The 12,912-nt window shown below is 39.8% G+C and overlaps 1 protein-coding gene across 1 annotated transcript; it reads right to left on the minus strand.

Annotated features, from left to right (window-relative positions):
* Positions 1-3,359: 3,359 nt before the first annotated feature.
* Fign (fidgetin, microtubule severing factor) lies at positions 3,360-8,511 on the minus strand. Its single transcript, XM_034495653.2, has one exon. It carries the CDS (start codon positions 6,720-6,722, stop codon positions 4,476-4,478), a length of 2,247 nt encoding a protein of 748 aa, XP_034351544.1. The 5' UTR covers positions 6,723-8,511; the 3' UTR covers positions 3,360-4,475.
* Between the last annotated feature and the right edge of the window lie 4,401 nt (positions 8,512-12,912).

Below are 12,912 nucleotides of genomic sequence, written 5' to 3' on the forward strand. Positions count from 1 at the left end.
GAGATTTCCCTGCTTTCAGTCTAATTGTCTTTGACAATTGCAGTGCCTAGTGCTACACCCCTTGTGTTGTATTTAAAAACAGGGGAAAGAGGAGAGACTTGTTCATTAAAGATGCAGTATCCCTGGTTCACACAAACGCATCTGGCAGGTTCAAAATCGAATGTCAACCAAAGGTCTTAGCCGACCGTGAGCTTCAGTTCATGGGCTGGTTCGTCACAAGGATAGCTGGTTGTGAATTCTGAAATCCTAATAGCTTTGTGTTTGCTAATGTGTTTCATTAAATCGGCAGATGATTCAAAACTGAAGGTTTTTTACTTTTCTTAAGGAAAAAAAAGTCATTTTGAAACAGAATTTTGAAGTAGTCGTATGTATATTGGCACATAGGAAAAAAGAAAGAAACCAGTTGCCTCTAGATTATGTAAAAAATGGGTCCATTTTAAAGTTCAAATAGGTGGTGGTTGAAACAGCACACTCATACATACACACATACATACAAACACTAATTATACTTATATTTATATTTATATATATTAGATCTTTAGTGGCCTCAATAGTTCATCAAACTATGAGCCTTTCTCTCTGTCATATGGACTTAATAATCAGGATTCCCAATTCTTGCAAAGAAACAAGAGAGTTGGCGTACAGAAATACCTTTCTGCTTGAGGTTGGATACATTTTCAGAGAAAGAGATTCTAAATGCCTCTAAAACATCTTTTTCAACTCAGAAATATATTTAAATTTACAATGACCTATTGCAAGAATTAATTTGGATTTTTTTTTTGGAAGTATACATTTCAAAACTGCATAGCCAAGCGCTCTGCAGCCCATGTAAATTGACCTTGCATTTAGTATAGCCTCTGGATAGCTTTTATCACTTGTCCAGATGGTGTTTGGCCTATGTATTTTAGTGGAATGGTTTATTTTCTCCTTGATAGGTTTCAAATGCACAAGAAAACATTATACCCGTCTATCTGCATTTGAGTAGAATACAAACTGACTAATAGATAAACATTCTGTGTGGAAGTAAATAGCCTTAAAGTATACTGCCTTCACATTCCATTGACCAGCTCAGTCAGCAAAGTTCTGAACATTGTCACTAATGTTCTAAATATTTTGGAGAGAAACAAGCCAGCAGCATAGCGTATTTTCACTTGCGTCCCATATAAACCCACTATGAACTACCTCTTGAATTTCTATTGATCCTTTCCCCAAAGTAGTTTCCCCCTCCTCCTTTTCATCCCTGTTGGAAATGTTATTACAGTTGTGAAGAAGAAATTAAGGGTTTTAAAGGAGGTTGGTTGAATCTTCTCCCTCAACTGGAAAGGACTGACTGGTTCACTACTTTACACCCATTAGGAATCTCCAAATTCTAGGCAAAGAGAGGCCAAAAGTTACCTATTTGTTCTAGGGCTGAATCCATGCTCACATCTGGAGATCTGAAACTTGTTCTCCCCTAAGCTCTCAAATGGATAGTCAGAAAAGATGTCCCGATTACGATAGCCCATGGAGGTTTCACACTGCTGTCGCACGGAGTTAAGAACCTTGCTAGAGAGTGAGCGCTTCATGTCTTCAACTTGCCTAGTTTGCTAACAGATAATTCTAGACCTGGCTAGGTTAAGTAGAAATTACATGTAATTTCAAGCTTCTGCTAAATGCATGGATCTTAGACCACTCATATCTCAAACTAATCTTTAAGTCATTCATATCTCAAACTAACTTAAAGCCATTTAAAGCTATCAGCCAATGTGTATGACTTCAGGTTACTATCAGTACTGTGAGAACAAAGTATAATTGTCATCTCGTATATTTGGCATTAAGTCCCGCAAACCACACAACAAACAATGTGGGTTAATACTGGGTTCTCGAAAGTTGACTAAAGAGGATTGGGTTTGTCAAAACTTGCCAGATGTTTTTACATTTCGTTTTATTAGTGAGCACAGCATATTGGTGGAATTGTGGTGCGACCTCCAAATAAAGAAGGGTCAGTACTGCACAGAGAGTAAACTTGTGAGCGAGATCAATACGGGCCCACAAGTTAGTGGATATTAGAATCTCCTTACCATGGGCAGTGCACAGGGTAGATTCAGAATATTACTACAGCATTTATTCACTTGTGAAAAGCAGAGGAAGTATCTAAGTAGTATTATCATTTGTGTATCCTTAATGAAAGGCACTGCTTTTAAAACATGGGATATATTTTAGAACAGTGTTAGTTGATAGATGTTCACAGTACATTAAATTCTAGTTCATTTGCTCTGTTTTAGCAACACAAAAAATAGAGATTACTAACCAGATATCATAAAATTTTTGAAATGCCACGAGTTCATTTTCTCATTCAATTTCTCTGTGTTAAGTGTTTCAGAGAATTAATTTGCAGATGAGCTCAGGAAAAAAAAAAAGAAAAAAAAAATAACAGAAAGACCTTTCATGGGGCTGCCATTGCATTTATTTAAAATTACCTTAAAAATGTACATCACTTATTGAATACACAAAATGCCAGTGCTTTGCAACAATTACTGCGTCTCTAAATTTAAACAAAATGAAATACAAAAAAAAAAAAAAAAAAAAGGAAGGAAGGAAGAAGGAAGAAAGAAAGAAAAAAGGAAAAGAAAGGGAGGGGAAAAACAGGAAAATACATTCAAAATGCTAGGCTGCTCTGATTCTGCACAGGCAGTGGCTGTGGAAAGCTCTGTCCTGCACTGTGACAGCAAGAGACACTGGTGAACTTCAGCCAGCTGTCAAGGAAAACTTACACATACTGCATTACAGAAGACAAAGCACAACCTGGTGAAAGTGGGGAGCAGAGGTGTGGGGTGAGAAGGAAACGCCACATATGCCGTGTGGGGTAGTCTTCAGAGGTGAAAGAATGCATAAAGACTGGTGTTACTGGGGAAGTAGACAAAGGATGGAAGAAAACACAACAGGACACAAAAGTCCCCACATTTGGCAAGCTCTATTGTGGTATACATGTCCACGTCTAACTTCTTACTTGACTTTTGAAAAGAAACTTAATGAAACTGAGGTAGAAATGAACGTAGGAATTCTACAGTGGGGGGGTGTGGGGTGTGGGGGGGAGGGTTTGAGGATGAGAAGCAAAAGTGGGCTCTGAAGAGCAGAAGTCAAGAAGAGGCATGGGGGAGGGGCACATGTGGGGGTTCTCTGACGATACATGGGGTTGGTTGCTTTAAAAAAAAAAAAAAAAAAGTTTGCATGTTTGATTTGGTTCTATCCTGCTTTTTGTGAAACAGCTCTGCAAGCCCAGAAATTCTGAGTGAATAGAATAGACGCTTTCCCTAGTGGTTTAAGAGTGAGCTTCCAAAACACCACCACCACCACCGCCACCACCTCCACCGCCACCACCTCCACCACGGCAGTAGAAGGCAGTTATAGTTTGTAGGTTCTGCCACTTTCAGGATCTTAAACAGGTCTGCAGCCGACTGCTCTAAACACCAACAAAGACTGAAGACACAGCTTTTCAATTAACCAGTGTAACTTCTATGAACATGTCCACTTAATCACCAAGGAGAGCAATGCATTAAGAAGTCTTCAGTAATTGTTCTGCTCTGGTTAATAATTCCCCATAATTAGTAAGAGAACTTAAAAAAAATTCCTTCCACTTCTACTTTAAACTGTAAATATTCAGTTGTATCACACTTGTATTTTTCTTTTCTTTTCTGGATACATTCAAAGTAATTTTCCTTGCTATTTTCCAATTGTTGAGGTAAACATACATTTTAATATAAAGTAACATTGAAGCCTACCCTATTACTCTCAGCAGTACATAGTGCTTTTAACACATTCCTTTGAGGTACTGTACAAATCACAATCACTTTCCTGAGTTTTTGCAGACAAGAACATTAAAAGAAATGAACTGCAGAAATTAAGGTCCAGATTACCGTTACCCTGTTTTACCTGTTCTTAGCTAACACTGCAGAACAGACAGGATTGAGGAATACTGTTGCTCTTAAAATGGCAAAAAAAAAAAAAAAAAATCTGGTTTTCTGTTGTAACACAACCGTTCATCTCTTTAGTCCAATAGTGTTTGAAGTTAAAGCTCTTTATATTAGCACATGCCACCAATATAATTGTGAGGCAAACAAACAAAAAAAATAAAATAAAGCACCACTCCAGGCACTTGACAGCAACGAAATCTCGAGAACAGCAGAATGGAATCAACACACGAGGTTCATGTCCTTCCGAAATCAACACACTTGCACCTTGCTTCTCGGTGAGTGAACCGATCTGAGCATCCACACGTGTATGCTTTCTGTCAGCTGGGGCTTCCAAATCAGAGGCTCTCATCAGATGCCTGCTTCCTCCAAAGCTACCCTGACTCTAAAGATGCAACATAATTGTTGTCTTCCCCCCCCACCAGTACCCTTAGCAATTGAAACACTACTGGAAAGGGGCTCTATTCCCTATGTAGCAGGTTTTATGTGTGTGCCAACATTCATTACATTTTTTTAAAGATGTTATCACTGACTGCAACCAAACATTTTGTTCCATTCAACATACATATCGAGCTCCTTTTGAGATATGCTAGGCTGAATCTTGCAGAAAGCATTTTCAAAGTCTTGATATGTAACGGGCCTTAACTGGCTGGGCATAATGGCTGAAAGGTCTGTAGCTGGCATAGCGTGGAGAGGCCCCACTGCTGCTTCCTGACACAAATGAGCCACGTCTAGTCCAGAAAAGCCTTCTGTGCGCTGGACGAGCAGTGCAAACTCCTTGTCATTGAGACAGTAATTGTGCGCTGAGAGCAGTTGTACTATTATCTGGTGCCTCGCTGTGCTGTCAGGAAGTGGGATTAAAAGTCTTTTCATGAAGTACCTCCGAAGAGATTCGTCTATTTCTTCTGGTTTACTGGTGGCACAAATGACTACGATTTGGTCCTCAGCCGAAGTTAGTACAGTGTCTAGCTGCATCAGAAATTCGGTTCTCATCCGACTCACCGGACTGTGTTCCTCATTCACTTGAGAGGAGAGAAGCATGTCAATGTCACTAACAAAAATCACCGAGGGCTGGCGACACCTGGCCACAAGAAAAGAGGCATGGATAATTTTCTCCGCTTCTCCTAACCACTTTGCAACTAGTCCGGAACCGGCAATTTTGAAAAACGTGGCCCCCAGCTGACTAGCTATGCATCTGCCCAATAGTGTTTTGCCTGTACCCCGAGGTCCAAAGAGAAGGATGCTCCTAGGTAAGGCCGTCAGCCCACTGAATGCATCTGACCTCAACACTGGCCACAAAACCTCCTCCTTAATAACCGCCTTCACCAGGTCAAGACCAGCTATGTCGCTCCAGTCCACAGGAGGTCCTTGGGTGATGATCTCATTGGTGACCAGGTCAATGAGGTGCGTGTCAGTGTTCTTCAGTTGCTCGTCCACAGAGTGGTTGGATGAGGTAGCTGCACGGAGTCCCGGACCTTGTATTGGATGAGCAAGGAGCTGCCGATGGTCGTCCCCGTGCTCATTCATGACTGGCGACGTATACTTCCCAAAGGATTCACTGGATCTTGATCCCAATGAATTTTTAGCAGTACTATAGGAAGGAGGGGTCAGAGCCCTACTGGACTGGCTGCTGAATTTCCTTTGCTGCTCAGAGGGCATCAGCTGCTTTGTTGGCTTAAACGCTAAGGATGATGTTTCAGCATTTCTGTCAAAGCCATTCCCCCGATTCGAGTTTGAAATGCTGTTGTCGGGCATTCGGTACATAGGACTCTGTGTCGATCTCTGTTGGCCATAGCTGTAATTTCCGTAACTGGAGTCCATGTCTCCTTGCCCTGCCATATAGAAAGCTTTCCTTTTGAGAGAACTTGCCGAACTGTTGGTCAGAGCAGAGGGTGCGATGGGTGTCAAACCATGACCTTGGTAGGTGTAGCCAGGAACAGTAGTAGGAGGCAGAGGGGTGGGAGCAGGAATTCCTGAAGGCAGGTATGCTGAAGGAGGAGGGGGTGCTCCACCAGGGCTGTACCCAGACCCCACGGCAGTCTGAGGAGGATAGCTAGCAGAGGGATAGCTGTAACTGGAGAGATTGGAAGTTCCATTGTAGCCTGGGACCAGGGCTGGTGGGGGAGGAGGAGGAGGTGGTGGCTGCAGGAGCCCAGAGCTATGCAACGGGGATGGATGAGGCGAAGGAAGGGCAGGTGTGGGCTGGCTACTATAAGTAGAATGCAGATATGATCCGTTGTATCCTGGAGCATATTCCTGAGATGGGAGCCCTGCATGAAGACTAGGTACTGTGTGGCTTCCACAGGTACTACTTGAGTAACTTGGTTCTGTCAGGTTGCTGGCCACCCCAGGGGAGCTCCCTATACTTGCCGAGACGTCTACTGGAGGGAGGGCTGAACTGACACCAGCTTTGCTGGCGGTGATGACATCCGGGACACAGTTCATAGGATAAACGGCTTCTGAATTCAAGGAAGGCTGCCAGGGTTCGCTATCATTTTTCCGACCATTCACTAGTCCTGATGGTGTGTCTGAATAATTGCTGAGTACAGGTCGGTCTACGGGACCTTCCAAAATGCCAGAATACTTCTCTGCATATTTCTTCAGAAGGTTGGATGCAGTCAGAGCAGATATGTCATCATTCGCCCAGGCATACTGGTAGGTGCGCTGCAAATGTCCTCTATAGGCTTCAACTTTGTGGGCGGGAGACCGAGTGGTTGAGGTGATGTCAAAGTGCTGTTCTGGCCACTGGGCATGCTCCGGCGTCCACTGCATCTTCAAGCCTAAGAATTTGAGAGGAAAGATAGTAAATTTATTTAGATATTCATAAGAACACTTAAAGCTCCCCACCCCCCACTACATCTGGTATTTATTATCTTTCACTAACAATATGGACATGGACAAGAATCTTCCTAGGTTGCAATACACATTGTGATCTCTATAATGTGAATTCTTCAAAATGGGGAGACATTAAACCCTGTTAAAAAAAAAAAAAGATAAATCCAATGTAAAATAAAACACTGTGGAAAACAAAATTTTAAAAAAGATAAAAGATAAAGGAGCCTTATTGCTGTCATAAACCCATAAGGTTACTTATTTAATACTAATAACACACAGAGACACACACACATACAACCCTGTCAAATTAGAATTCCATCACGGATGTTTGCAATAACACACACACACACACACACACACATTTTAATATCTAGCATGCAGTACTGTTAACATGTATGCCAGCTAGTTATTCCAGCTCTTCCCATCAGTTTCTGTTTTATATTTTAACAATATAAAAATGAGACACAGCTGACAGATTGCATCTAGGATACCTCTCTTATTTGGTACTGAACACCTAGTTAGCACAGTATAATGCTCCCTGCACAGAACAATATGACACAGACATAGCAGGTCATTCCATAATCCAACTCTCATCTAAAGTGGTCCACGACAGTTTCAAATCTGCTTCGTGGAGTGCAGCAAAGCAATCTCCCAGGCAGCGCTCCACCGCTTTCATCGCACAAAGCCTACAACTCGGTATGAATTACAACTGGCTCCTTTCTGCCTCTCAGTTCTGTTTTTGAGGCTGTAAAAAAAAAAAAAAAAAAAAAACAAGCATCACTTGTCTGCCAGGCTTCTTGTGTTGTTCTCCCTCTTCCTCTGATAATCCTTCTACCCTTACAGACTCTGATACCAAGAGAGGAGGCAAGAACATATATATGAGGAAAAAGAGAAAGGAAGGGCAAGAAGGGATGGAAAGAGTGAAGAATCTGGATTCCACCCTTTATATTTCTATAGTGAGCCATGTGTGACAGAAAGTGGGCAAGTCCAACGCATCCATGAGGTCATGGGAGTAAACCTATCATCTGCTAGGTTGCTAACTGAAGCCAGTGACTCTGTAGTAACCCTGAAATGAGTATTTTCTTACTTAAGAAAAATCACTCAGTTATTAGAATCAGACAGTCGTTTTAAATGATTACTTTTGAAAGACCGTGGAAATTACCTGCTTCACATATCACAAAAGTAGTGCCTAAAGCAACTGAGTTAAGATGTAGCATTGAGGCTTTCATATAGTTAGTTACCAAAGAGTACTGGAACCACGTTCTCCTATTTTTCAATGCTTGCTGTAATCTCTGCTCACTTGGAATGAACGCTTCCTATTCTGCTAAGGCTGTATTAAGATGCCCTCCTTAATCTCTTTTGTATTACCCAAAGTGAATTTTGCAAACCATCTTGTGCCCTCTGGCAGAGAATCCTTGATAAGAGGAAGGCCTGGTCTAAATGAGGCATCTGTGGCATCCGTTCCCTTCGGAATTCCCCAAGCAGTGTTGACAGCTCCCATCCCTTTCTGTTCTCCTCCCCCAACCACTTCATCTCCTCATTGCCTGACTCTGGCTTTTGACATGGCCAGCTTTGACTCGCCCAGCTAAACTGAACAGAGCACACAGTTTGGTAACAGAATGGCATGTTGATTCCCTTCTGACTCTGTCTTCCTTGTTTGCAAAACCACTGCACCAGACAGTGGAAGTTAATTAGCAGGAGGATGCTGTGCTAATTGTGTTAATTTACAAGGTTTTAGTCAAAGAGAATCATGCCAGGGCTGGCACTGCTGTCATGCTTCCGACTTAATGATTAAGAAATACTGAAAACAAGGTGGGAAGGATTGCAGTAATTACACAATAAATGAATAAAGCAACAGGATTCATTTGCAAATATATTTTACTGCCGTTGGACTCATTTGCATTTGGATTTTTAAAAAGGATCCATGCAGATATTCATTTGCAAATCACCAACTCAGTGAAATTAAGTTTGAATACTGCACTAGTCTAAGTTAATCAGTCTTCCTATGTGTGTGTGTGTTTAGTAAAAATACTAAAGATCTCAGTTCTCTTGTATAGGCAACGTACTCCTCAACTTCAATTATGAATATACGTTTGTTTAAGACTATGTATGCTTTAAAACAATCAAATCAATTTGGAAATTAATATTGTGAACCCCGAAGAAGCACACCTTTATCCTCCCACTCAGAGAGAGAGGGAGGGAGTCTTGGGGAGCTGGGCTCTAGGAAGAAGTGAAGTGATTCTCCTAATTATTTCCGCTTTCTCAGTCATTACTTTTTAAGAGGAGAAAAATACACCACAAAGTGGGTGACACAACTGTAACCACACTTGAAGGGGGAAAAGATGCAATTTTAATGAAGCGGCTTTTCAGGAATCATACTTTCATTAGACTCAACTGGAAATTATTAAGGGCAAATCACCAGGAACCAATCGCAAGTAATCAGTATCTAAATTTTTCTAGTGCCAAGGGATTTACTCCAAACCCAACAAGAAGGAGAGAATATCAATGTGACTGCAGAGTAGAACTGAAAGGCCTACACGTGATTCGTCAATCCCATGACTATTTCCACGTAATTCCTACTAGGATTTTTTTTCTTCTTAAAAAAAAAAAAAAAAAAAAAGACCCTGAAAACATTGAGTAGTAAAAATGAGAATACACATGCTCTGATGGGACATGTTAATAGACTGGTAAGGAAGACACATGAATATGTATCTCAAAAATAATTTAGAAGTCACAGGAACACAGGAACACAGTATAGTGTACATGTAGGCAAGTGCAAACCTGTGCATGTAAGTATACAAACACGTACATGCAAGCACGCAGAATGAAAGAACTCGGCTTCCTTCCAGTTAGTTGAGATGATTTCTTGTTGGAGTTAGCAAATGACCATGGTAGAAAAAAAAAAAATAACCTTTAGTAAAAAGTGAACAATGAGAAAGAAAACGGAAGGCCGAGCCTCTCTGTCTGTCTTGGCTTAAGCAAAGTTTTCTTATAAATTAATCACTTATAAAAATGCAAACATGATTTTAGTATCTTACCATTGCTTTAAGCTTTAAGCCTGTGCACTTTGAACAAAATAGATTGCCCACTTAAACTGGGTATTTCTGTGCAGTTTTAATGTAGCAAAACTAATTGAATTTTCAAACATTTATATTTCATCTGAAATTAAGCAAAGACCCTATCCATCAAAATAACTCATTGGAGTAGTTACTGGATTGAATTTGTTTATTGATGTAACTGAAACTTGACCTATTGATGCATACTAAACAATATCCTCAGCAAATGTGAGAAAGGGAAGTCTGAGTTCTGTTTAACCTGAAGGATAAAGGAGTGTTCCTTTCTTCTGGGAGAGCCCTGGAATGCCCAGTGCTATTTGAAAGCAAAGGTTGATCATTAACCATAACCTAGAACCAGATATTCGTGACGTGCACAGGAGGCAGTGTTGAGGAGCTTGGTGGGGTCTTAAGAACATAGTCTATTTACCAGTGCTTGAATTTAGCATTACTTGTTGGGTGGGGGACATCGAATGTGTTGTTGTTGTTGATCTTGTTTACTGGTGGTGACAAAGCAGAAAATGATGTTCTTTGAACAAAGGTATATATATATAGTGGTCCAGTCGACTGCATTACTGTTGCCTGGGAGAGGAGAAGGCTTCTGCCACCTGACCTAACTAAAGCAATGACGTGAGTTAAAGAAAAGGAAAAAAAAAAAAAAAAAAAAGCTTTGAAGTGATTTTTCCTTAGAACACAAAAAGAAAAAAAAATCCCAAGAATGATGCTATTTTACACTTTAGTAACTTATCTTCAGAACAACAATTCCCACGGTTGTTTAGAAGTATCATGCATAGTACAGTAAAGACAAACCTCAGAAAGTAGTCAGAAAAATCAGAAACGCGTCCTATACCTTTAATTCTAGCATTTGGGAAGCTGTGGGAAGTTCATGAATAAGAGGAGAACCTGAGCTACATAGGGTTTTCTTGTCTCACGTACAGTTTTTCTTCTCCTTTCCTCCCACCCAATAAAATATAGGAAATCAAGATTTTAAAGATAATTTTAAAATGCTCCAAAAAAAATCAACTTTTATTTCGTAAAAGATGAGAGATTTCTTACCACAGCTGGCATATCTTCTGGTTAAAAAAAAAAAAATGTACTTATGTTTAAAAATAATTAACAAAGTTATTGATGATTGATCAGAAGTGTTACCTATAGATTGCAGATGTAATGGTAAATCTCTGAACATTTTGTTATCCTGTTCTTACCACAGGGTGAACTGTGAACATCTAAATGTGCATCCGTTTGTTATAAACATCAGAGTGAAGACCTGAATGACATTTGCTGTTCTCCGTATTACTGACCATTTTAGAATTTTGTACCTGCACAGTAGTTGCTTCACAGCCTTCATTTTGGTCTTTAATTAGTCATTTGGAAACCAAACAATTAAAATGTCTAAATATATATATATATATATTTGGAATATATATATATTTGGAATATATATATATATATATTTGGAATATATATTTGGAATATATATATATATATATTTGGAAACCAAACAATTAAAATGTCTAAAGTTCTACCTCAGTTTCAAAAGTTTAAACAAATATATATATATATATATATATACATGTATATACATATATATACACACATATATATATACACATATATATATGTATATATATATATATGTGTGTGTGTATATATACTGCAAAAGTGAAGGGAATAATATTTAGAAAAGGGAGAGAATTAGAAGGAAAAAAGTTATGTCTCCTAGAATCCATTTTTAGCATATATTGCTGGAAGAATTAACTGGAAGCACTTAGTGCCCAATCTTGCATACACTTGTGGGATTCAACAGTTTAGGTGTGGAAAGCTATGCCTGGCTGTGTTTCCATGGCGCCACCTCTACCTGCTAAGGGCCTTTCCTTGGTATGTCTCCTAAGGGTAAGGACACGGGGCAAACATGACAAGTGTAGCAAGGGTTTGCGCTTGGGTAGCTGAACGACACTACCCTCATGGTAACATGCCTATTATGTTATGTGGGTGACTGTATTCTGAACTTCGCATTACTTTAAAAAAATAACTTACTTAAAGAATCATAGTATAATATTTATCAAGAGTCTTTGTACAAAGAATAACTGCCGAAATAAACAGGAGTAAAGTAATTACGAGGGTTTAGAGCCTCTACGGTCTGCTGATATAGCAAATTCATCATCCCTTACATTGGGAATGGCAGTACAAGTTCACAGAATGTTCAAGATTTTAAGTCAGAGAATCAAGTTCACCGGCCCAGAATATACAGCTTTACCAGCAAAGAGCCTTCAGAGAGAGGGGCTGCAAACTTCTTGGCTCCAGACACTGGCTCCCTCTGTGTGATATCTCCTCAATGCCTTTCTTCAAGGGGGTGAGGAGCAGGTGCAGTGTGGTCAGATTCTGCAGCTCTCTCCCTCTGTCTATGCATCAGCAGCAGCAAAGAGACCAGCATGACCCATTTGATCTGGAAAATACCTCACTTTATTTCCTAAGGTTTGCTGGGCTTAAAATACAATGTAAAAGTTAGGAAAGGATGGAGGAAAAGCCCAGGGCATTCTATCTGTACTTGGTTCCAGTGAACACATCCTAGAAAAATAAACACATAATAAAAAAAAAACACATACTATAAAAATAGTATGAATGTTTTACAGAAGTTCTCAAATTTATTTAGTACACAAGTTGAGAATTTTCAATGTCTAAAAGCTTGGGGATCCACATGGAAGCTAAATCAAGAATTTCTGCTTTGTTTACCCTTAATTATATTAAACCTTTCTTAAAAATAGACTCATGTTTTAGGAGATTAATATATTTTTAGGATGTCCTAGTCCAAACAAAATTGCCTCTCTTCCAGATTGGCAATTTTGTTCCATTTACTCTGTGCTCGTAGTTTGGAGACTATTCTGTATACCAAAGAGTTTCAGTCTGAATCATTACTACAGTGTTGGAATAGAAAGATACTGAAGAAAGTTATGCATATAGAGACAGTCTAAGGCTGGCAAGGTGACTCAGGATATGAAGACACTTGTGACAAGTATGATGGCCCAAGTTTAACCCTGAATCTCAAGTATAGGTGGAAGGAGAGAACAGACTCT

Source organism: Arvicanthis niloticus, chromosome 2 (genome assembly GCF_011762505.2).
Source record: "Arvicanthis niloticus isolate mArvNil1 chromosome 2, mArvNil1.pat.X, whole genome shotgun sequence".
Classification (NCBI taxonomy): Eukaryota; Metazoa; Chordata; class Mammalia; order Rodentia; family Muridae; genus Arvicanthis; species Arvicanthis niloticus.